This window comes from Ptychodera flava, chromosome 19 (assembly GCF_041260155.1).
Source record: "Ptychodera flava strain L36383 chromosome 19, AS_Pfla_20210202, whole genome shotgun sequence".
NCBI lineage: Eukaryota > Metazoa > Hemichordata > Enteropneusta > Ptychoderidae > Ptychodera > Ptychodera flava.
The window spans coordinates 12,060,165-12,084,244 of NC_091946.1; the positions used below are offsets into that span (position 1 = coordinate 12,060,165).

The 24,080-nt window shown below is 39.8% G+C and overlaps 1 protein-coding gene across 1 annotated transcript in view; it reads left to right on the forward strand.

Moving 5' to 3' along the window:
- Window positions 1-5: 5 nt before the first annotated feature.
- The window catches only part of LOC139118582 (ATP-binding cassette sub-family C member 5-like), a 30,884-nt gene continuing 6,809 nt past the window's right edge, over window positions 6-24,080 (forward strand). Inside the window, exons 1-19 of the mRNA XM_070681973.1 lie at window positions 6-149; window positions 5,245-5,474; window positions 6,874-7,023; window positions 7,406-7,553; window positions 7,865-8,098; window positions 8,811-8,984; window positions 9,690-9,837; window positions 10,965-11,113; window positions 11,888-11,995; window positions 12,800-13,030; window positions 14,003-14,272; window positions 16,502-16,705; window positions 17,085-17,430; window positions 18,893-19,077; window positions 19,853-20,002; window positions 20,557-20,686; window positions 21,132-21,414; window positions 21,709-21,895; window positions 22,307-22,396. Of these exons, the coding sequence (XP_070538074.1) occupies window positions 5,251-5,474; window positions 6,874-7,023; window positions 7,406-7,553; window positions 7,865-8,098; window positions 8,811-8,984; window positions 9,690-9,837; window positions 10,965-11,113; window positions 11,888-11,995; window positions 12,800-13,030; window positions 14,003-14,272; window positions 16,502-16,705; window positions 17,085-17,430; window positions 18,893-19,077; window positions 19,853-20,002; window positions 20,557-20,686; window positions 21,132-21,414; window positions 21,709-21,895; window positions 22,307-22,396 (3,411 nt within the window). The 5' untranslated portion in view covers window positions 6-149; window positions 5,245-5,250. The remainder of the gene's footprint in view (window positions 150-5,244; window positions 5,475-6,873; window positions 7,024-7,405; window positions 7,554-7,864; window positions 8,099-8,810; window positions 8,985-9,689; window positions 9,838-10,964; window positions 11,114-11,887; window positions 11,996-12,799; window positions 13,031-14,002; window positions 14,273-16,501; window positions 16,706-17,084; window positions 17,431-18,892; window positions 19,078-19,852; window positions 20,003-20,556; window positions 20,687-21,131; window positions 21,415-21,708; window positions 21,896-22,306; window positions 22,397-24,080) is intronic.

Consider the following 24,080-nt stretch of genomic DNA (forward strand, 5'->3'; position numbering starts at 1 on the left):
TTTCTACCTGTGTCACACTTGAATCGTTGCCACTTGTCTCCTCATCTGGCTGGAAACCACATCGGGAAACGTGTCCTTAGATTTCAGGCAGCGAAGACTATCTGGTTTAAGTGGGACATCCTCGCATGCTGTAGGATCCAGAGCTTTAGGTAAGGCATCAACGGGATTATTCATTCCTAAGATTAAATTAATAATTTTGTTTGCCGACACGTTATTTTACATTTGATTTAGTGATTTGTTTGAAAAGAAATATTTGATTACGACGCCACACTCCATCTGTTGGGGTTTGCGATCTGTTCTGTCATATTATACATGTCATTTTCAAACAATGACATGCGCTAGTCTGTCAAAATTTTACCCTAGAAAATATTAATCTTTCAACATTTAGATTTCGTGTTCCTTTAATGAGACACTCGGTGAAAAGCGTCACACTTTAAAATGAACTGCGTATGGCAGCGTTTTTGGACGATATTTATACTTCAGTCACTGAGCAGAACCCCATCCCAAAACAGTGGCAATAATTCGTTCGTGGGAATGTCTGAAATCATTTAAAATGAAAGGAATACCAAAGAAAATTATAATTTGTGAGTAGATTTGCTGCGTCAGGGTATTCTACATAATATAGGAGTTGAATGCGAAAATGTGTTAAAAGTGCATGGACCGTACGCAAGGGAAGGCAGATGGACGGGCAGTATTTGTGTGAATGACAGGTCAGTTTTGAACACATCCGTTATATAGTTGAGCTTCTTTCGGTCAATATAAGGGCGGATGGCATGGTTCGACAGTTGGCCGTAGCGTATGATGCAAAATGGACTTGGGAGTCCGAGGGTACTAGGAGAAAAGGTCGTTCTGATAACAGGATGGTCCGGAGACAGGTTTTGATGAGATGGTCACCGGAAGTTCTCTTCGCGTCAAATCACAGAAGACTTCAAAAGAGATGGTTCGGAGTTCGCATATTTCAAACAACAGATCTCGATTCTTCCAATACCGAATTCGACTCTCCAGGCCTTTTTTAATAATTTCAAATTTGGAGCTGTTGCCAAACCAAACGAAAATCAACCTGGAATAATGTACGGACATTTGAGGTCATGTTAATCAAAGACTCTATATATTTGTAAGGCAAAACAATTTTTCACATCCTGCTTGTTAGTATTCTCTATATTTTGGAAATCAAATAAAAATTAATTAATAGTTAGATCGAGGCCCAGTTTGTCAGGACACGTTACATAAAACAGTTCAGTGACCCTGACTAATCAGAATCTCGAATCAATCATTCATTAAACGATGCCTAATCATGTTCGTCACGCCAGAGGTCAAATGTTGCCATTTGTGGGCCTATCTTATAATTCTGCTGATGATAATTGTGCAAAGGATATTTACGAATGTTTAAGTTCAAGGTCGAAATGAGACAAGATAAATTGATAAGCTGATCTCTTTCCGATAACAATGTCTGATATCGGACACCTATGTCATGACTGTTGGGAGAGAGAGAGAGAGAGAGAGAGAGAGAGAGAGAGAGAGAGAGAGAGAGAGAGAGAGAGAGAGAGAGAGAGAGAGGAGAGAGAGAGAGAGAGAGAGAGAGAGAGAGAGTGAGTGTGTGTGTGTGTGTGTGTGTGTGTGTGTGTAGGGAACGAGGGAACGGAGGAGAGAGAAGGAGAGCGCGGGGACAGGGGCCTTTGACAACGACAAAGAACAAAAACAAAGTGGCCAGTGAATGGTATATTCTAAAATGTATAAAGTTAAAGACATATTGGAGAAAAAGACAGTTGAAATACTAAAATTCTTGAGCGATTAAACACCTTGTTTGATGAGAATGAAAAAAACACATGAAAGAATGATGGAGAGACAACGGCTGGGGAACAACTATTCAGGGAATCTAATGTGGGTAATAGGTCATCATACCCTTTCAGCCAAACGGCTCGCCCACCTGAAGATCAAAAAGACAAAGAAAGAACTATGACCAACGTTGTCCTTTTAAACAAATAGTTTCGTTGAACGGCAGATAACGAATTTACATGTTGAAAACCAACTGTACTGTATTACGAATAGCGAACTATCTGAGCAAGTGAAAAATCAGAAAGGGAGAAAATGGAAGGGAAATATTGCAATATTAGAAAACTTATGCAGAATACCTTATCACTCGGTATATCTTTTAATAATCATTTTTAGGTTTCATTTAAGTTTTTCATTGTTTGGTACTGGCTTATTGTTCATATTGTCTATACTTGAGTATGGGCAGTTATTGTGAGTCATGTCTCCTGTACATGTCATAGCTATATGCAAACGAATGGCGCGTATAACCACTACTAGCGGCCAAGAACTTGAAAACTTACATCTGCAGCCGAATACGTTTTCAAAGTTAGGACCCGTCGGATGACCGGACGAGATCACTGGTCATTAATGCCTTGAGTGAACAAAAATACCGACACAGAACATAGGAGTGAGATCGACGCCGCGTATTGCAAGGCTCATCGGCACAGATGAGCAATCTGCTTGGAGATTTCTATCGATACAATAACCCTCGACGAATATTTGTTTACGATATGATATACATCATCACTTGAGAGCATATGTATGGCCTCGTTGACATTTATGAGTATTATTACGAGTATAAACCTTATCACACCCAATCATATAACAACTCGGTCAATCCACATGAGGCAATGTTTACGTTTAAATTATAATAATAGTTCATAAATGCGCCAGAGCAATCCTGTGTATGATCTGGCAGCTGTAAACTGAAGAGCAGTTAACCATTTTTACGGCACAATACTTTGTTGTCCTTGACAACGCCTCGAGGCGTGCCATTGTAATTGTGGTACACGCGAAATATGACAAATTTACCAATCGTGCACGCATGCGTGCAGACAACGGCATTGTATGTCACGAGATTCATAGGTGATAGCAGCGGAGCTGCACTCTCCTGTCCTGCTCTATGGAAAATCAGAGTCGAAACTACGAAATACTATTTCCGAACGGGAAAAGCAGATGTAATAAAACCTACCTCAATGGTTTACAAACGTCTAGAATTCTTAGACTGAAATAAGAAATGCTCGATTCAACGTGTGTTCACATTTTTTGATATGATGCATATCTGAGAATCAGAGAGATCTTAATTAAGGTAAAATGTCACTTGGGGACAAATATTAGAAGTCTCAAACTTCTCTAATGCCTTATTTGAAGCTCATAAAACAACTAAAGTTTTCACCAGCTTGCTTTTGTGAAAATCGAAAATTTAATTTGCCCATAGACTTTACACAGAGATGGCGTCCATTTTGAATTTGAAGTACCGGTAAACGTTGGGTCATTTGTTGCTCTAGAACCGAATTTTGAACTGTGACCCCTGACTTTCAATCTTGATTTCGAAAGAGAATTATTTAAAGTTTCCTTCAAGAAAGTTTTGACAACAGTTTAAGTCCTTCAATCTGGAGGCGCGTACTGCCTTAAAGGTCCTTAGTATTAATTAGGTCTATTAAATTTAACGTCAATGTTATGTAGAACGTTGGTGATTAATGCAGTCAGTGTCATATGAAGTGGTTCTTCATCCCATGGATACTAGAAATCTTGAAGAAATTTTAGTGGATGGGTAAAACACCTTTCTACACCGCAATGGTAAGAGGTAACGGTTTGAGATATCCCTGTGTTTTCTGTATCGACAACAGGTTGAAAAATACCCTTTAGGTGGTGAGACATATCGGTGGGACGCTTAAGATTGTTGATAAACGTGTTCATGCCCTTACAGACATTAATTTGATAACAACGACAAAGCATGTCATACAAAACCGGCTTGGTTGACATGTAGCATACTAGGCATTCCAATACCCTTTTGTGATCAATTGAAATTACAAACGCTTTTATTGCTTTAATGGTTTAGAGTATATCTTAAATGTCAGTTTCTGGTGTAGAAACAGCAGAGGAAATGGCGCGAGGTTACAAAATGCAAAATAGCAGCGGAAAAGTTCATCGTTAGTGATATCAGTAGATGTAACCCGGGAATACGGAGCGACTACACTGACCTTTGACCCAACTCTGTCACTATAGCATAATTAACCTATAGCCCAGTTGGCTGGTACACGCTGGTATTGGAGGCGCATCTCGTGTCATCACCGTCAGTCACTGCATCAATATCAACCATGATGTTCAACAATTTTCTAAAAACATGCCAAAATTTGTGAGGGTGATGATAGGGTCACGGGGTAAAAAATCCGAGGGATACTCTAAGCATGCTGCCGTATTTCAAAGTACGCTTTCAGTGAAATTTGTTCAAGCTTTTGTTTACAATTTATCATCGAACTCTGACGGGACTGCGAGAAGGTTATTCAAGTCTAAACGCTTCCAACTAAGGTACAAAAAACTCAGCAAAGACATAGTTTTCACGGTATATTCGCCGTGAACACCGTTTCAGTTGGACAATAAGTTGGATAACAGAAAAACAAAAGAACTTCAAAGGGGTAGGTATTTGTATACTAAGACCTTGATATCTAAAGAATAAAAATGTTCGGAAGTCACAGATTCTGATTAAAGAAACACTTACTCGGAATGAATTTGGTATCACATTTTTGCACTGCCAACCTTGTGAGGATATAGGAGTGGCGTGCAAAATGGTATGGATTTACGTCAACTACGAATGTGGCGGTTGTCCGGTCGAGGTGTAACCAGTGTAACCAGCTCTGCCAATCTTTCTCCGGATTTCCCGTCAGATTCAGGCAGAGGTGTGTCAAGTAGAAAAGGAAGGATAAAAACAAACCCTGTGAAATGAGTAACTAAAAATCAGAACGGGGCTTTTTACATGAAAAGGACAACCGCAGAATAACAGCAGTCACAAAATCAACTTTGCAGTAAGAAGAATCTGGTCGATCGCCAAAAATGGTATTGTCATCAACTCTTGACAAACGTAGACAGTGAACAACCTGTGAAAATGGACGCGCCTTTCTGTCTACCCTTGTGCTTGTAGTAATTTGACACGGCAGAATTGATCTGCAGTGCAATTCTTTCAACTATAAACGTTCTTCATATTTCAGAGCGATACCCTAAACTTCGCGTGTCCTGGGGGGTATGTGGTCGGTACAGTGAGCAAAGACGGCAGGCCTTCGCCTTTGAATAACGTTTTCCCGCCATGTATATTTTTAAGTCTTTCATACTATTTTCCGTACCGTTTGTTGCTATATTGATCTTTTTATCAAATTCCCCACGGTCGGGGACACAAAGGATGACTCACAAACGGCAATACATCCCTTGTTTCAGGAGACTATGACGAGCAAGAGCGGCGGGACCCAGGCGGACTTCCCGGAAGACGATTGGGATGGATCCGTTGGATTCAAATCATCGTCGCAAGGCAACAAACCGACAAGAGGGGTAACCGAAGACCCTATCTACCTACAGAATGACTACCCTCCCTATAAAAAGAAAGGTTTCTGGGAAAAATATGGACCGTGCCTTGAAATGTTGAAGCCTATACGCTGGAGCAAGAGACAGTGAGTTTATTTTAATTTCACCTTTTTTCATTTCCCTAATCTCCTGGTGTCCCTTGGAAGGTGAAATGATCCTCGATAACAGATATTTCAGACTCTCAAATTTTTACAATATTTTGCTCGTTTACTGCTTGTGTTGGCTCATTTTAAGCGCTTGTACAAAATACAATGTAAACTTTTCACAGTCTTATTTATTTTGAAAAGAGAAAATTTAATTTTTCCCAATAGAGTTAACTCAGGGATGGCGGCCATCTTGAATAACAAATATTGACAAATTTTAGATAACTTTTCCCCCAGTATCAAAATTTTATATGTGACTCAAAATTTTTCTTCATGATATTGAAAGACATGTTAAAGTTTTCTTGAAGAAAGTTTGAGCGAAAGTTTAAGTCCAGTGTACTAAGGGATACTCTGGGGTTTAAGAAAAAGTCAATCGCTTTTGAAACAAGGCTTGACTTAAGTTTTTCAGCGATGAAGAGATATGAAAGTCATTTGTCTTGCAATGAAACTGGAGTGTTGTAGGCAAATACATGTATGTGATCATGTAAATGTGATAGAAACGGCCTGTGGTGGCGCCATCACCATTTTACTGTTCAATTTAACGCTTGCTCCCAGACTTGCTACAACTCTGTGGGCATGTAAATATTAGGATAGAGTAAGAATTAGTGGTGGCAGAATTTAGGCTACAGTGTATATACTTTGGCAAACTGTCGCGTGAAGTTGTCGGATGAACTTGATTGCCAGCCAGTTATAACGGCTGCGTACGCCATAGAAAAGCTAGGGCCAGTCTAGCTTTGTCAGAACTTTCAGCATTAAAGTGCTGGATCTGGACGCGAGAACGACATTATCATGATTATGCGTATTATCTGTTTGAGATCGAATTGTTTCATTTTCTGTTTGCTCTTCAAATATTTTTGGGGAAACGATCTGCATTGACGTATTTTGCAAAAACCTTGCTTCGTAAAAAAATAATTATGTCAAGACGGCGACCAAGCGAAAATGCATCACAGTGTAAGGCATAAAACTCGCTGCGTGGCTTTTACAGGTATAGAAAGATTTAAAGACGCTGGTTAGCAAATTATTCAATAAAGTAAACTTTAATAGATGAAAATGGTAGGAGGTGGTCCATCCCTTATCATGGCCTCCTGCTATAGCTGTAGTAAACACACATACAAAGCAGCCGCCATAGTTTCTTTTTGAGTGTAAATCAATTGTACAATTTGTACATTCATTCGTAAAATACGTTTAGTAGTGTCAGATTTAAGAACGGCTTTTGTTCCTCAACAAAGTTAAAAGTTGGATGTCTATCGATCTCATTGCTTTCCCACCGACTATGTATCACAAATTCAAAACGCTTCGTCTTGTTGGTAACTACATGCTTACTGTTGGTTTTGAATACCAGTGACTGCCCAATGGACGATGCGGGTTTCCTGTCTACGTTATTCTTCACATGGCAGACTTCTCTCATCGTGAAAGCTAGGAAACATGATATTGAAGCAGAGGACATCTGGCCAATTTCACCATACGACTCGGCTAATGCACAGGCGGAAAGGTGAGCAGAGAGGTTTTCCATTACTCAATGTCTTATGATAGGTTTTCTTTTTTTTCGATCGACGAAGACCGATACTTCACATATTAAAATATTGTCCAATGTTTACAAGTGACAAGTTTCCCCGTGGAATGGGATGGGATGGGATGGAGTTGGGTGGGGTAGGATGGGGTGCTGTTGTGCCGACAAAATTGTATGCATATGCAGAGATACGCCCTCACCGGCGCGAACAGGATTCATCGCTTATAGCGCTTTAGATCAACTAGAGATCAATATCATTTAAAGAGTCCGTTACACGATTATTCTGTAAATTTAAACGATTAAGCTAGTTAAAATACTTGGATTAGATAGAGCCAATAAATCTCTTGTAACGACCGTTTTACAGATTTGAGAGGATTTGGTCGGCGGAAGTAAAGAAAAAGGGACACAGGGATGCCACGCTGTCGTCTGCAAGTTTATCTTTTGTGAAAACGCGTTATATATGGAGTTGTATCGTCCTCACGATATCGTTCTACTGCGGCCATCTTGGCGACGTAAGCATATTTGAATGTGTTCAATTATCACTTCCCAACCTGGTTCACTTTTGCAAAGTCACTTTGTCAAGATAGGCTTACCATTCTCGTAAATTTTGCATCATTTCAGATATATATCATTTTGTTTGACCCCTTGAAACCTTGCGAGTTATCGACGTCATAATGTTCTACCTCATGCCGATAGGGCATTTAGGACTCAACAAATAAAATAATAATAATGAAATATGAATACTATCAAGCAAAACAAAAATAATCAAGTAAATAATAAGCTGTTGCCGTGACGTGCAAAACTGTTTCCGACCTCTTTGCAGGCTATGATGGTCAGTCTCATCATGAACTACATCGAGTTTTATGAAAAAAACACGTCCATCGCAGTAGGGCTATGCTGCCTCATAACTGTGACGGAGCTGTTTCGAGCGCTGGGTACGGCCCTAGCTTGGCATCTGAACATGCGCACAGGGGTCAGGCTTCGCGGAGCGTGCCTTTCGCTAGTTTTCAAGAAACTGACAAGGCTGAGAAATCTTCAGGATCAATCGATTGGACAGGTATGTTGGTGTGAAGCGTCGGAAACAGCACAACTAGTAGATAAAAGGTCTCCAAAGCAAAAATAAATGAAAAATAAATAAATAAAATAATACCATGTATAAAAGAGAACTCTCACATCCATTCTCTCTATCATGTCTATTTTTGTAAAGCAACTTTTTCGGGGTTCTGAAAAAAACAAAAAAAACCCCAAAAGCTGCGAACCTTGCACACATACATACATACATACATACATACATACATACATACATACATACATACATACATACATACATACATACATACATACATACACACACACATACATACACACATACATACATACATACATACATACATACATACATACATACATACATACATACATACATACATCATACATGCACACACATACATACACACATACATACATACATACATACATACATACATACATACATACATACATACATACATACATACATACATACATACATACATAACCAAATCTACATCCCACCTATCCATCTACACACACACACACACACACACTCTCTCAATTTTGATATATGTACACATACACAAATATTTGACAAGACAAAATGTTTACAAATAATAACATTTACTTTTTCAGACAAAGTTCTCGTACATTTCTTTCACCTTTTAGAATTGCACGAATTTGTTTTTGCATATCTTTTGTCTTACCGGTTTTATGTTGACCGCTTTGTGTTTCAGTTCGTCAACCTCTGTGCCAATGACGGTCAGCGTATATTCGATGCGTGTCAGTTCGGTTCCTTCATCGTGGCTGGTCCGCTGCTCGGGCTCGGTATAATCATCCTGGCATCGGCTTTCCTCGGAGGCTGGGGTCTTCTCGGGAGTCTCGTGTTCATCTTCTTCTACCCGTGTCAGGTAAAGTTTAGTCTACTTTCACCGGGTTTCAAACCGAAAGAGCCAACCCCAAGCGAAGCGGTCTTCTGGGTGATCTGGTCTGTCCATGCTATGGTGAACGATTCTCGTTTGGTTGCAATAATACAGCGATTTAAAATGTATTAGGGTCTTAACATTGAAATATCGCGGGGGGGGGGTTATGAGTCCTTTTGACAGCGAATACTGCTCGCTCAAATTTAAGCCAGATAAATATCCGTCGTAATCAGTTCATTTGCATATTCAGACAGTACCTTTTAAGAAACTCTGCATAAATGAATATTTATTGAGGAAATCTAGAAACAAATTTTGACTCAATTCTCAAAATCTTACTTTTATGGCATATTGTGTCGTGTGGACTTATTTTGAAAGCAGAAGCCGAAGGGACAGTTAAGCTTTCACAATTTCATTTAAATCGGTGATTTAATTTTCTTATAGACTGGTTATACGCTGATATTTTTGTTCAGTTTAATTCTGTAAAAAGAGCAAATTCTCTGCCTTTACAGATACATATTGGTTGATACATATTGTTTTCATTATATCATGAGCTTAAAGTTTCCTCGGGCAAGTATGACAAAAGCTTAACTTTTTGAAGTTCACATAATCTTCGGCATCCTTCTTCATATATAATTTCAAGTGGCTCTAGGAAAGTTGAAATAACGCTGACATTTCTCTCGCCCGTGCCTTCAGCTCGGACTTGCAAGACTTATGACCCACTACAGAAAGCTAGCCATCGAAGTTACCGATCTGCGCGTGCGCAAGATGAATGAAATGATCATATGCGTCAAACTGATTAAGATGTACGCCTGGGAGTTGTCCTTCTCGAAATCGATCGCAGGTACGTCTGCTTGGCTTCATTAAAGGGACAAAGTCGGCTATTTTTCATGAATTTTGTTTGATACGAGATACTACTTATATTGTTTGACATTTTGAAAGAAAGTAAATGAATGGGTGACAATGCATATATTCGACCCCGGTTTTCAACAAATTAAATGAAACCATCGCGAAAATGAATTAATGGTCATGACCATTAATTCATTTTCACCATGGTTTCATGTGTCGTGTCTAAAACCAGGGTCAAATATATGCATAGTCACCCATTCATTCACTATCTTTCAACATGTCAAACAATATAAGTGGTATCTCGTATCAAACAAAATTCATGAAAAATGGCCGACTTTGTTCCTTTAATGTAGTATGCGCTTCGAATGTGAAAGACTTCAACTTTTGCTCAAAAGTTTCCTCAGTGAAACTTCCAACCATACTCCTACCATATCAAGAATAAAAATCAGGGTCGCTTTAGAAACAAATTACCCGTCATTTACCGATATTTGAAATTCAAAATGCGGCCGACGAAGCGCCCCTGTTCATTTTTATATTTTTAGTTCTGGTCAATCAATGTACTTTCCGTACATACAGTTAACAGTAAATATTCGTGTGCTGTATCAAATTCTGCTTATTTGATCGCTACAGGAAGAGATCGCTTGTTTAAAGAACACCACCTCATGTCTCTGATACTCCAGTTCTTTATCGTCAATCTCTGCTCCACAGAAGTAGAAAACAAAAGTTGAAGCGAAATCTTTCAAGTGATCCGCGTGCTGACAACGAACAACTTTTTTTTTTGATTTCTCATTTGCATTCTTGTTGAGAAATTCACGTCCTTAGAAACTTGAAGAAAGTAACCGCAGCGACCCTTTTCTTTACTAGCTTGACTTCTAAAAAGCGAGAATGCGTCAAAAAGATGGGCAAACATGTTGTTCATGAACTTCATCTGGCATTCGTAATTGTCTTGTGGGTCTTTCTATGCAGACGTTCCCGAACTCTATGGAGAAAGTACGAATATACATTAGAAATCAGGAGGCATGTCATTTAATTTTTAGCACTGTGATATTATACACCTTGCAGTGAATTTGACAGCCGTCGCCAGTTTCTTGTTTGGCCCATGCCTTTTTTTTTAAATTTCAGCTATCCGTGACATGGAGAGGAAATACCTGACGAAGGCGGCCTTCGTCGCCAGTGTGAACTTGACCGTCAGTCCCCTCGTCTGCGTCGTCGCTGCTGTCATTTGCATCACCGGGTTTATCCTTACCGGAAACGAAATTTCTTCCACCCAGGTTAGTCTTTACTTCCACCCAGGTTAGTCTTTACTTCCACCCAGGTTTAATCTTTACTTCCACCCAGGTTAGTCTTGGTTGTGTGCTCTTGGTCTTACCGGAGGGGGGAGGCAGCAAACACTTACTTGCTTTTTTATTAATATGACAAAAAGTTATCTCCATAATGATAAATATGGCGAGGAGCGAAGCAATGCTTTGCGTCGCTTCTGCACTTTTTAACATTTATTTTTACCATTTTATGAATCAACTGAGTGCTTACTCGATAGGCCCTGTGGTGTCACGTCATTATTGGGCCATTTCTCACGTGCTATATACACCACGTACACCACTAAATGATTGTGTTTCTGCGCGGTGGTGAGTCAGTAAAATACCAAAAATTAAACAATTGAGTTCCAAACATATTTTCTCAGTGTTTACACCCCTCCCCTCACAAACAACGATGCCGTGGTATTGTCCAAGACCCGTCGACTTTTTTACACAGGGTCCACCTTCCTACACAATTGACAACGTGAAGCAGCTAACTTCGTCATCCTTGGGTTTTCTGCGAATGTATAAGCTTATGCGTATTATTTATCGATGAAACATCATTTCCAATCGATAGATTCATATCGCTGGTAGTCACGGTGTTGAGAACTCGATAATCTTACGATCATTTCAGTCTAGGATCGGCACGTTCGTTCGTGACGTACAAATCCTGACGTTCAATCTCTTTGGGCATTTATAATGCTTCGAAATTCAAATTTTATATGCTTTGACATGTCTCTTTTTGGTCAGGCCTTTACCATCGTCGCTCTGTACAACGCAATGAGGTACACCGTGGCCACCACGCCGTTTGCCGTCAGAGGTTTGTCGGAGAGTTCGGTAGCCTTGCTCCGAATGAAGGTAAGAAAAGTTAGCGTCTGTTAAACAAGTTGTACTATCCGTCTGTAACAACAACAGCATCAACACATAAAATGTCTATGACTTAGAAAACGGACAGTAGTCGTAACTATTGACAATATTTTCATTATTTTTCATCCCAGAAAATAAGTTTATTCCTCCCTCTCCTTCTTAGAGTATGCTGAAATGAAAGATTTAACCTCGCAAACACTACGCATTGAAATTGCTCGCTCTATGTAACGGTGTTGCCAAGAAATGAATCGAAGTCCAGGCTCTACAGTTCAGTTGCAGACCGCTGTATTGGACATTCCACATATACAGACTGTGTTGACAAATTGACAACGTAGCATTTCGGACAGCTTTGGAGAGTAGAACAAAGAAATGTATTGAACAAACACAGCAAATTTGATGGAAACATCGAAAGATAAAGCTACTGTCCTCTTTAATATAGTTAGTGTCCGGCAAGATCTCAGGAGTACGGTTTATGTGCTTATAAGTTATAGATAATATAAATTTGAATCAATTCCTTGGTATGACATAGATAGGAAACAAAGAGTCGAGCTCTGTCGTTTTGATGACTGTAATTTTGTAAACATTGGTCTCGGGTATCGTAAGAAATCTGCAATTTATAAGAGGAAAACATCCGTCAGGATCCATTGAAAATTCAATCTGCTTGTCGTCTTTATATTCGAAGATTTCTGCCGCGCTGCTGTGAAGTTGGCGAGTAGTTAAAGAAAGGCAATTACTTTAAGACGCATGGCGATGATGGTGCAGGAAATTACTTTCATATTTCGATTCCTCTTACAGTTAATCCTTGATATGACCGACTACCTGCCCTGCATGAGAAAACCAAAGAACCCTAAGAATGCCATCGAGATCAAAAATGCGACGTTTGCCTGGGAAAAGCAGGAAGAAATCCTGGACGACGAAGAGCTCCTCCAACGGCAGAGAGACGAAAAGAAATTCGGTATCAAAGAGAAGACTCTGGATGAGATGTATGATATGGTTCTTCATGACATTAACTTTGAGCTGCCAAAGGTGAGGTGACGTCACACAAATAATTGCAATTTTGAAGTACATAAAGAAACACTTTACCTCTTTCCCAATCAGACACTTACTCTTACCCTATTCCGAACTCTAACCACATTTTTGGAAGGGGTGGCGCCCTGCTCCTGATCTCATTACGTAATATTGTATCTCTAAACAGTTCAATGTTGAAAGCCAGAGTTGTTGAGAGAATTGCCGCATACCTCTTTCCTCAAAGGTATACAGTCACCTGTAATCTAAATATGCCCATGTATGGTCAAAGGGGTGTTCCTTGGTATGCAAAATGCCAATGTGAGGGCGCTAAAAGCGGCCATCCGCTTAAAATCTGTGATTGGTTAGATTTTATCTTTCCATGGTAACTGTGGCAAAATTTGAACAAGTGACAATATACCTTTAAAAACGAGCAAAAATATGAACGATTAGAATGCTGTGCGTTTAATGATAGACCCATGGATTATTGAATAGGAATATGAGAAAAGATGGGAATAATACTGTTGAGTGGAGGTAGTTCGTTCGCGCCTCGAAATTGAAAGACTTAAACTTTTGCTCAAATTTTCTTCGAGGAAACTATAAACCACTCCCTTTCGAAATTAACAATAAAAATCAGGGGTCACCGTGCAAACTTTGGTACTAAAGAAACAAATTACCCGAATATTTAATTCAAAATGGCCGCCATACGACTGTAACTCCGTGGGGAAAAATCAAACTTCCCCCCTAAAAAAAATCAATGTTCACAAGACTAAGCCGATGAATACGATATTTACTCCATAAGTTTTAAAATGAGCTCCCACAAAACTGCATAGTAAAAATTTGAAAGTCCGGATATCTATCGTCAATCGAGGCGCATTCTACCTTAATTTCACGGATATATAGGTAAAAACGTTTGTCTTAACTCAAAGGTCAATTGAGACGGTCAGCTAAACTTCTTAAAATACATCATTACGCATTCTTTTACATTCCTAGGGTGGCTTGATCGGTGTTTGTGGGGGTGTTGGAAGCGGCAAAACATCTTTGGTGAGTGCCATTATCAACCAGCTGGAATGCATCAGCGGGTCCCTGGCTATCGACGGCAAGTTCGCCCTTGCAACCCAGCAAGCCTGGATCCTGAACGGGACGGTGAAAAATAACATCCTTTTCGATACGCCCTACGATAAGAAGCGATATCAGACTGCCCTGGAAGCGTGTTGCCTGAAGCCAGATCTGGCTATCTTACCAAACGGCGAAGAGACAGAAGTGAGTATGCTGCATACTTACTGTACTTATATATACACACATACTTGCTTGCATGTATGTATGTATGTATGTTTGTATGTATGTATGTTATTATTATTATTATTATTATTAATCTTTATTTAAACTCGATAACTCCATAGGTGAAACACCTCTTTTCGTGGAGGTCGAATAGACAAAAAAAAGTCATAAAACACTTTACAGCACAAACATGAAAACACAAAAAACACACAAGAACAAATAGATATAAAAAACTACGAAAGGGCATCAGACAAGTAAGTATTATACAAAAAGTTGTTACAAGATTTCTTAAAACTAGCCAGTGACTCAGAGTCCCTTATTGATTTGGGGAGATTGTTATATTCATCCACACCCGCAACTGGCAAGGTGTTCTGATAGAGAAGTGTACGTGCCTTGGGAACTTTAAGGAGATTCTGATTGGAAGAACGAAGTGATCTAGAAGGGATGTAATTATTGAACAAACTGGTTATGTAGTCGGGGGTTAGATTGTGAGTTGCTCTGTAAATTTGGGCCATACGGTTACAACGGAGTTTCAAATTAATAGGCAGCCAATGAAGCTGAGTATACATTTGAAAAGTGGAAAGAGGCGGAACAATGTCAAGAATAAGTCTCATTGCACGTCTCTGTAGACGCTCCAATGCATAGATATTGCTACTGGAAGTAAAGCTCCAAACATTAGAACAGTAATTGATGTGTGGTGAGATGAAACAATAAAAAAATAGCTTGCGTGAGTGGAGAGGAAGAAATTTTTGATGCGTGCCAAAAGAAACAAATTGGAATTGATTTTGCTTTCAATGGTTGAAATGTGTTCACACCAGTCCAGATTATTAGAAATAGTGACCCCTAGCAACCTCTCTGATGAGACGCGGTCAATAGTTTTACCAGCCAAAGTGAGGTTGAAGTTTTCATTGTTAATGTGCCGTCTCTTCTGAGAAGATGTGATAATCATTGATTTTGTCTTACTGGGATTGATACAAAGTTTGTTAGTAAGACACCAATTTTCAACTATTTTTAGATCAGCATTCAGGTAAGTAGAAATGGTGTTTAAGGACTTGTGTGAAACATGAAGTGTTGTGTCGTCTGCAAAGGAAGTACAGGATGAATTTTCAAGGTGAAGGGGCAAATCGTTAACATAAATAATAAAGAGTAATGGCCCCAGTATGGAACCTTGCGGCACACCGACCCTGACATCAATAACATCTGAGTTAGTACGATTAAAATGCACAAATTGTTTACGCGTAAATAAGTATGATTTAAAAAAAGACAGGGTATGATCAGAACACCCGTAGGTTTTTAGTTTGGACAACAAGATTGTGTGGTCAACGAGATCAAACGCTTTGCTCAGGTCTAAAAATGCTGAGCCAACGATGTTCCCATAATCGATTTTTTAGTCCATGAGTTGACCAGACCAACAAGAGTACTTTCACAAGAATGTTTGGCACGAAATCCAGATTGATTAGAAAAGAAGAGATTGTGTGTTTCCATGAAATTTACAAGGTGATTGTGAACATGGCGCTCGAGGAGTTTGGAAAGTACAGGAAGTACACTTATTGGCCTGTAGTTACCAGGTTCGTCTATTGGACCTTTTTATGGATTGGACTAACACGAGCCAATTTCCATAAAGATGGAAACTGACCTTTAACAATGCAGCAGTTAAATGCATACGTGAGAGAAGGTGCTATAGTGTTGGCTGCCAACTTTAAGAATTTGGGTGGTAGTAAGTCTGAACCGGGAGATTTCTTACAATTTAGACAATTGAGATGGGAGAGAATGAAATTAATAGACATGGGTGGAATATCGAAAATTGAAGGAGGAATCTTTTTGTTACTGACGAAATCTGACAGTTTGTCAAGATTGACTGGGCTACTGTTACATTTGGAAGACAGCTTATTGATGATGTTAATAAAGTATTCATTGAATGTATTTGAAATTTGTTTATGATCGATAAATGTATGTATGTATGTATGTATGTATGTATGTATGTATGTATGTATGTATGTATGGAGTACTCCTGTAGGTAAATAGGTCTATGTATGTATACAACATGTACCTGTGTGTGCGCACCACCCAACAACATGTTGTTATATTATATATATATATATATATATATATATATATATATATATATATATATATATATAATATATATATATATATATATGTAATATCGCTTGAAATTTGTCTATATAACTTCACTGTTTACGCCACCAGATCGGTGAACGAGGTCTGAACGTGAGCGGTGGGCAGAAACAGCGTGTCTCATTGGCTAGAACCTATTACACTGACAGAGACATCATTCTGTTGGATGATCCACTGAGCGCGGTCGACGCTCATGTTGGCAAGCATCTCTTCAAACAGTTGATTCGGGGCGCTCTTCGAGGAAAGACTATTCTGTTTGTTACCCATCAACTTCAGGTGAGTTCTTTTCAGGTGTAGCTGCACGTTGCCGACAGTTTTTTGAAAAGAATATATCTCATCAAAGACGACAAGGAAACTCCCTCATCCTCTATATTTGCAAAAAGCAGAGAATCTAAAGTTTAGTATGATAGCAATAGTTTACTCGAAGGATGAAAGGGTTGTATGTTTGGGGTAAAAAAACCACTAAATTTTGATAAGTTGATCTCTTTCCGATAGCAATGTCTGATATCGGACAGCTATGTCATGACGGTTGGAGAGAGAGAGAGAGAGAGAGAGAGAGAGAGAGAGAGAGAGAGAGAGAGAGAGAGAGAGAGAGAGAGAGAGAGAGAGAGAGAGAACTTACAGTAAGCTTAAAACTTATTTTTTTGCTCTATAGTACCTGAGTCAGTGCGACGAAGTGTTAGTGATGAAAGAAGGAAGAATCGTTGAACGTGGAGCACATGAAAATCTCATGAAGAAAGATGGAGAATATGCCTTCCTGATTAAGACTCACTACAGCGACGAAGAAGAACCGCCGGTCGATCTGGAAGAGCTCGCCGATGGCGGGACTCTACAACGCAAGGGCAGCAGCGTCCGTTCCAGGTCAAGTACGTCACGCAGTCGCAAACGCACCGGCAGTGCATCCAGACGCAGCACGCTCCATGAAGACGCGTCCGGCTTTTTGACAGTGGCGGACCCCACCGATATGGACGACAGTGCCAATCTTGGTAAAGGACTCGACGGTGAGTAACGCTTTATGGTTTCTCACACGTGTCCACAGACTGAAACTTTCAATCGTGTATGGCTGGGATAGAGTTGGTAGAGTACCCATACGCGACCGAATCCTTAGCCTTTAACGTGTCCGGTTCTTTGAAAATAATTTTTCCCATACTTTGATCGTGGCACAGTCAGTCACTTGTGTTCTAAAATTCCGCTCTACGCCCACGCGCCCCATAGACGTGCGTACCACAGGGACGCGTTATCTTTCGAATAGGCCTATAGCCATCCGATGCGCAACATGACGAGTATTGGTACTGTGAATACCCATTTTCGAACACTATAACAACTGCAACAGCTGTTTTCCTTGTTTGCTTGTTCATAATAACATATTAATTATTAATAGATATTTATTTTTCCATCTGATGGTAAAAATAGTATTTTCAAGATTAAGGGTATTGCCGCTGTTTTTATATCAGAAGTAGGGCCTACTTGCGGCGCTCGCATGACACAACTCGGAAGATAACGCGTCCCTGTGAGTACACATATCTACGGGGCGCATGGGGGCCCCAGAGCGGAATTTCAGAACACAGGTGACTGTGATCGTGGGAATGCTAAGAAGTCGCTAAGGACAATTGTTTTCTGAAAAACTGTCTGGAGGGGGCGTGATACATACACATTTAAACAAAATACAAAGAGTCACCATAACACAAGAAAGTAGAGGGACGCCGCAGCAATTACAAAAGTTTAGCTTTTTTCGTAAACATTTCCCCCGTCGTTTTATAGTGTGCATGCTTGTAAGACAAACTGTCGTTGAAAGGAGCAAACAGAAGATGATAATCAGGATATGTAAATACTAATACAAACATGTTACGCTGACGTGCGAAAGTATTGAAATGGTGAAACAAGTGTATTGACGCCCCCATAATCTGTCACGAGGCTGGCACAGCTCATGGATGAGCATAGGAATAAATAAGAATTGGTAAATGGCGTGTGAGAAAGACTTCTCCATTACAGAGGGGGGGGGAGGCCTAACTGACGAATCACACGAATTCTCTGAACATTATTTTTTTTTCAAAGCCCGAAGAAGTAAATTATTTGTTTTGCGGCCACTGAAAATTAGTAAGGGTAGAAGGTTGAATGCACACAATTAACAGGGATGAATTTGCTTTCATTTGGCAGTTTTATCATACAGTATGAACATTTCTCAAAGAATATGCTTTAAGAAGGTGCCGTTTTTACGCCCCCCCCCAATGTTGTGGACCTAGTGTTGCCGTCTCTTCTACTCCAGCGTTCTACCAAAGAGTGTATGTATCAAAGATAACCCATAGCTACCCACCTCTCAACCACGCTACCATGACAGTATATCTCAAAATGTTTGGGCCAGGAGTAGAAAAACAAATGTGGTTGATATTATAAACAAAAACATTGAAAAAAATTAGAAATAATGGATCTTAAAATCATGACACTTTTTTTCTCCAATTTTAGGAAAACTGACTACCAAGGAAGAAAAGGGCAGTGGAAGTGTTGGAGGTCACACGTACAAAAGATATTTCCAGTATGCCGGTGGTTACTGTGCTATGTTCTGGGTTTTTATGCTTTTCATTTTTGTCATCACAATCCAGACTTTCGTGAATACCTGGCTCAGTCTTTGGCTTGATATCGGATCTCAGGTACGCCGGCCATCGATGGTGTTGTTTTGCTTTGGAGCGCATCATCATCCTTAAAGTATTATACGCCTCGAAAGTGAAATACTTCACCTTATGCTCAAACTTATCAAGGAATACTTCAACCATTCTCTTTCAAAATCAAGAATACAAATTGGATTCACCGTGAAAATTTTGGTAGTACAGAGAGAAATTTACCCAAGATTTACCGAGATTTGAAATTCAAAATGACCGCCATCCATGTATTCACACTATGGAGGAATAAAAAAAATCGATTTTCGAAAAACTAGGACGATGAAAAGTTTTCTTTCACCAAGGGCTTTAAAATGAACCCCACAGTGGTATATCAGAAAAGTATTGTAAAAGTTTGAGAGTTCAAATATCTGTCCTGAGGCGCATTCTACCTTAAAATTAATTTCAATCCTATTTAAATACTCCATGGATTATCAGTGTACTCCTGTACTTTCCAGAAGAAGTCGAGTGCAGAACGCCAGGCTGTTTTATTTTATTTGAAAAACGCTTTCAACAATAGCTTGTGGTTGTCAATGTGATACCCTTTGTTTCATCCAAAAACCAATGACCAAGCGTTGCAGTGCAATCTTCACCTTGTAATCAAAATGTTGTGTATGAAAGTGTGAAGAGAGTTTTTCCCAATGCGTTGTTAAAGAGAGGATGTTATTGTAAATCGAAAACTGCTTTGTTGTGAACTTGCTTCCGACACATTAAAGTTATACCGTATGTATAGATAGGATTCCCCTGTGACTGATGCTTTCTCATTCAGAATAACACTATTATTGGAGACGATGGAGAAGTTACCTACTGTAGTAGTCCGCACTGTCAAGAAGATGTCTATGGTTTTGCCTATGTCTACTGTGCAGCCGTTGTCTTCCTAGTGATCATTGCATTAATGAAGAGTTATTCCTACGTTACGGTAAGAACCTAACCGTGTGCATGTTTAAAATTTTATAATATATGTCTGTCTATATGTCGCTCTGTCTGTCTACCCATTAGCCAGTCTGTCCGCCCACTGCTATCACTGTTTTTGAATGTTACGGTAAGAATCACCGTTTGTCTATTTTTCTGTAATGTGTGTCTGTCTGTCCGACCATACCTATGTATGTATGTATGTATGTATGTATGTATGTATGTATGTGTCGTAATTCAATGTGATATATATATATATATATATATATATATATATATATATATATATATATATATATATATATATATATATATTGAACTTGTTTATTGAATACAGAACCATGGCTAGGGCTCACGGCCCGGCCACTGATACATCAGTGACTGAATGAGAGAGTGACTTGCATGTATTTGCGGTGGATTTTTAATTGCATGTATGTGCTAGTTTCTCGGTGACAAAGTCATAACAAAGCTTAACTTTGACAAGAAAATTGCGGGGGAAAGGAGATCGTCATCCGCATGTATAGAACACGGAAGTCTCACATTTTACGTCTATTCCTGTAGGCAACCCTCAGAGCCTCGACTAACATGCATGACATCGTGTTCGTGAAAGTTTTCAAGAGTCCCATGAAATTCTTCGATACAACGCCCTCAGGTCGAATCATCAACCGATTCTCCAAGGATCTCGATGAAAGTAAGAAACACTTTTAACGCTTGCTTTATAAACAGTGACAGATTCTAACAGCTGTTCCATTGCCTTACAATGCATGCCAGAGAGTTGCAGTATTTTGAACACCGTGGCACATCTTTCCGGTTTGACCAGCGACATGTCTACAGAAAAGACTATACGTTATCTTGCAAAGAATGCGATTCAAATGCAACTTTACAGCCAAGAACTAAATCCCATGCTGCCACTTTGCAATGACAAAGTTGACCAATTAGATTTAAAATATAGGAGTGTCACCCCCTTGTAATTTTATTCCCCGGATGTGGTGGTTTTATGAAGACTTTAAGGACTCATTTGCTTGTGAAAGCTGACAAACTAAATTTCTCCTTATAGGGTCATCGTCAATTACATCTTTATTGCAAAAATCCTCGATCCTCGATATTAATTCAGTGTGGTGTTTATTTTTTTCCAGTGGACGTCCGTGCTCCCTTCATGGCTGAAAACATGATCCAGAACTTACTTGCCATCATCTTCGCCCTCATAATGATCGGTATCGTCTTCCCTTTGTTCTTCCTCTGTCTGATTCCCCTCCTCTGCCTCTTCTTCGTCATATACATCTACTTCAGAGTGAGTGTACGAGAGCTGAAGAGAGTGGAGAACGTCACCAGATCGCCCTGGTTTTCGCACATCTCAGCTTCCGCACTCGGAGTTTCGTCCATTCACGCCTTCGAGAGGGAGAAAGATTTCGAGGAAAGGTAAGACAACTTTTATCACTCACACCGAGAGACTTCAGTTTACGGGCAAAAGATACACAACCACGCAAGGATTAACAATTTTGGGAAAACAAACTTTGAAGATAAAAACATTTTCAAAAAAGTGGAAGTCCTTCACAACATTCAGGTTCGCCGATATCAAGCTGACGTCACCTGTGGGAAAATCACAGAGGGCGCTCAAGATCGCCCTCACACGACTGTATTTCCAGTCTGGTGTTTCTCCAACTTGTCCAGAAAATTTCAAAGTCTAAACAAATCTCCTTATTTTCCCCATAGGTTCAAGACATTGATGGACAACAACAGCATGCCTTTCTTGATGTTTAACCTCGGTATGAGATGGGCGGCCATTCGTCTGGACATGATTACCCTCACCATCACTGTGCTGACCGCCATCTTTGTATGTCTCACTCATGGAAATCTGGCGCCCTCATACGCAGGATTGGCGCTGTCGTTCGCTGTCCAGGTAACACACACTATTAAAGGCAGCATACAACATAAAATAACACCAAGGCATGGATTGTAAACCCTTTTCGCCATCAGACTGGCCTAACAAGCTTACAAAGGCAACGCTCACCATGTGGTCTTTCCCACAAACTGAAGACACAATCAGACCCATCACAGTGTAAAATGATCTCATTCAGACTTAATTCGATAATTTGGTGAACACCCTTCAAGAGAGTACCTTGATTATTTTCTCGTAGTTATTTTTCTTTTCCAGACGGAAAGTAACTCAGTACAAATTCGATTTGTTTTACTAATGCGGACTATGATCACTTATGCGTGTTTTCATAATGAGTCGTGATGCAATAAAACGACAGAAGTACTCAGACAACACATTCAAACATAGTATATGCCTTTTCCCCGATACCTGCAGAATGCTGGCGTATTCCAGATCACAGTTCGTCTCATGGCCGAAGTCGAGGCAAGATTCACTTCCGGTGAAAGAATCATCCAATACGTTGACGTAAGTGCATGCAGGCCCCCTATAAAATCATCAGAGCAGTACACTCATCCACATTTGACAACTGAACATGTTCACACAAAGGGTAAATACAGTCCTAGACACACGGATACACGCAGCGCCTCGTATTGAATTCGCCTAGGAACATTGGAATGTCGTGGCTATCGACACGATGATCGTGTCGGTAAGCAAGAATAAAAAGCAACTTAGCGACACGATCATGATAACTTGCGATCAAATGCAAATTGTACACTTATGTCACCATTTTGCTTTATCAAGTGGTCCCAAATGTACGGCTTTCGAGATAAAATAAAGTTTCCTCGTGTGACAAAAAGTGTGTTCTCCATAATTTAGCCTTAGGCCCACGTGTTCAATTGACAATATTGCTGACATTGCTTGCTAAAATCCACTCGCCCGTTTTATAATAAACCACCCATAAAATCTTGTTCGCGATCTCAATATTTCACGTTTTTGAGGCTCAAACTGCCAAAAAATTGAATTAGAGAGCATGACAAACAAAATCGCAGCTTGAAAGACATACCAATACTTCTTTTATTTATTAATATCATGTTTATTTTCTCCGCTATGATGATGGATAACCCTGTGGCACATGCTGAATATCGACTACTCTCACTGGCCGAGATACCCTCGCTCCAGACATTGTACGTTCGAATCCCGGGTGCTACCCCTGGTTCCCCCCCCCTTTTTATTTCCTGTCAGTTTCTTTGTCATTTTCCCCTTATCTCTTTTTACTCTCTTTTCCCATTTTTTCTCTTTTTCTCGCTAAATTCATTGCATTTGACAATCTCCGCGATCAACTGCTAACACCCCGCAAGCCAGGCGCACTGGGTGTACTACGTAGCACTCAGCCGATGTATGGAACTCACCATCATACTCGTTTTATCATGAAAACTTGCGATTAAATGTAAATTGTACACTTATGTCAACATTTTGCTTTATGAAGTGGTCTCAAATGTACGGCTTTCGAGTTGAAATAAAGTTTATTCCTCGTGTGACAAAAAGTGTGTTCTCCATAGGCCGTCCACATGTTCAATTGACTGTCATGCATCGCTTGCTGAAATCCAATCGCCTGTAAACCACCAATGAAATCCTGGTGTTCGCAATCTCAATATGTCACGTTTTCGAGGCTCAAACTGCCAAAAATTGAATTATAGAACATAACAAACAAAATCGCGGCTTGAAAGAGACAACAATATTTCTTTTATTTATATTGCTTAATTCCACCTTATGAATATCGGTCGCTCGGTGGCGCATGGTGAACGCCGAGCTCTTATAGAATATGAGGGAAGCCTCGCTCCAGTCGACATATGTTCGAATCTCGGGCGCTACTTCTAGATTTTTCTCCCTTTTTATTTTCTGTCAGTTACTTTGTAATTTTCTTCTCCTCTCTCTTAAAATCCTTTCCCATTTTTTCTCCTTTTCTCGCTAAATTCATCGCATTTGACAATCTCCGCCGATCCACTGCCAGTAATTTGAGTCAAACTAACAAATCCCGCAAGCAAAGCGCCATGACACAGCCGATATATGAAACTCACCATTACTCGTTTGCGACATTTCCAAGACAAAAGGTGGCCGTCAAGTTTGAAATGTCATGCGTATTTTGTTTTGCATTTTAGATTATTTATTGTATTTTAGGGGGTTGCAGGCTGTAGGGATAGAGTCGCCA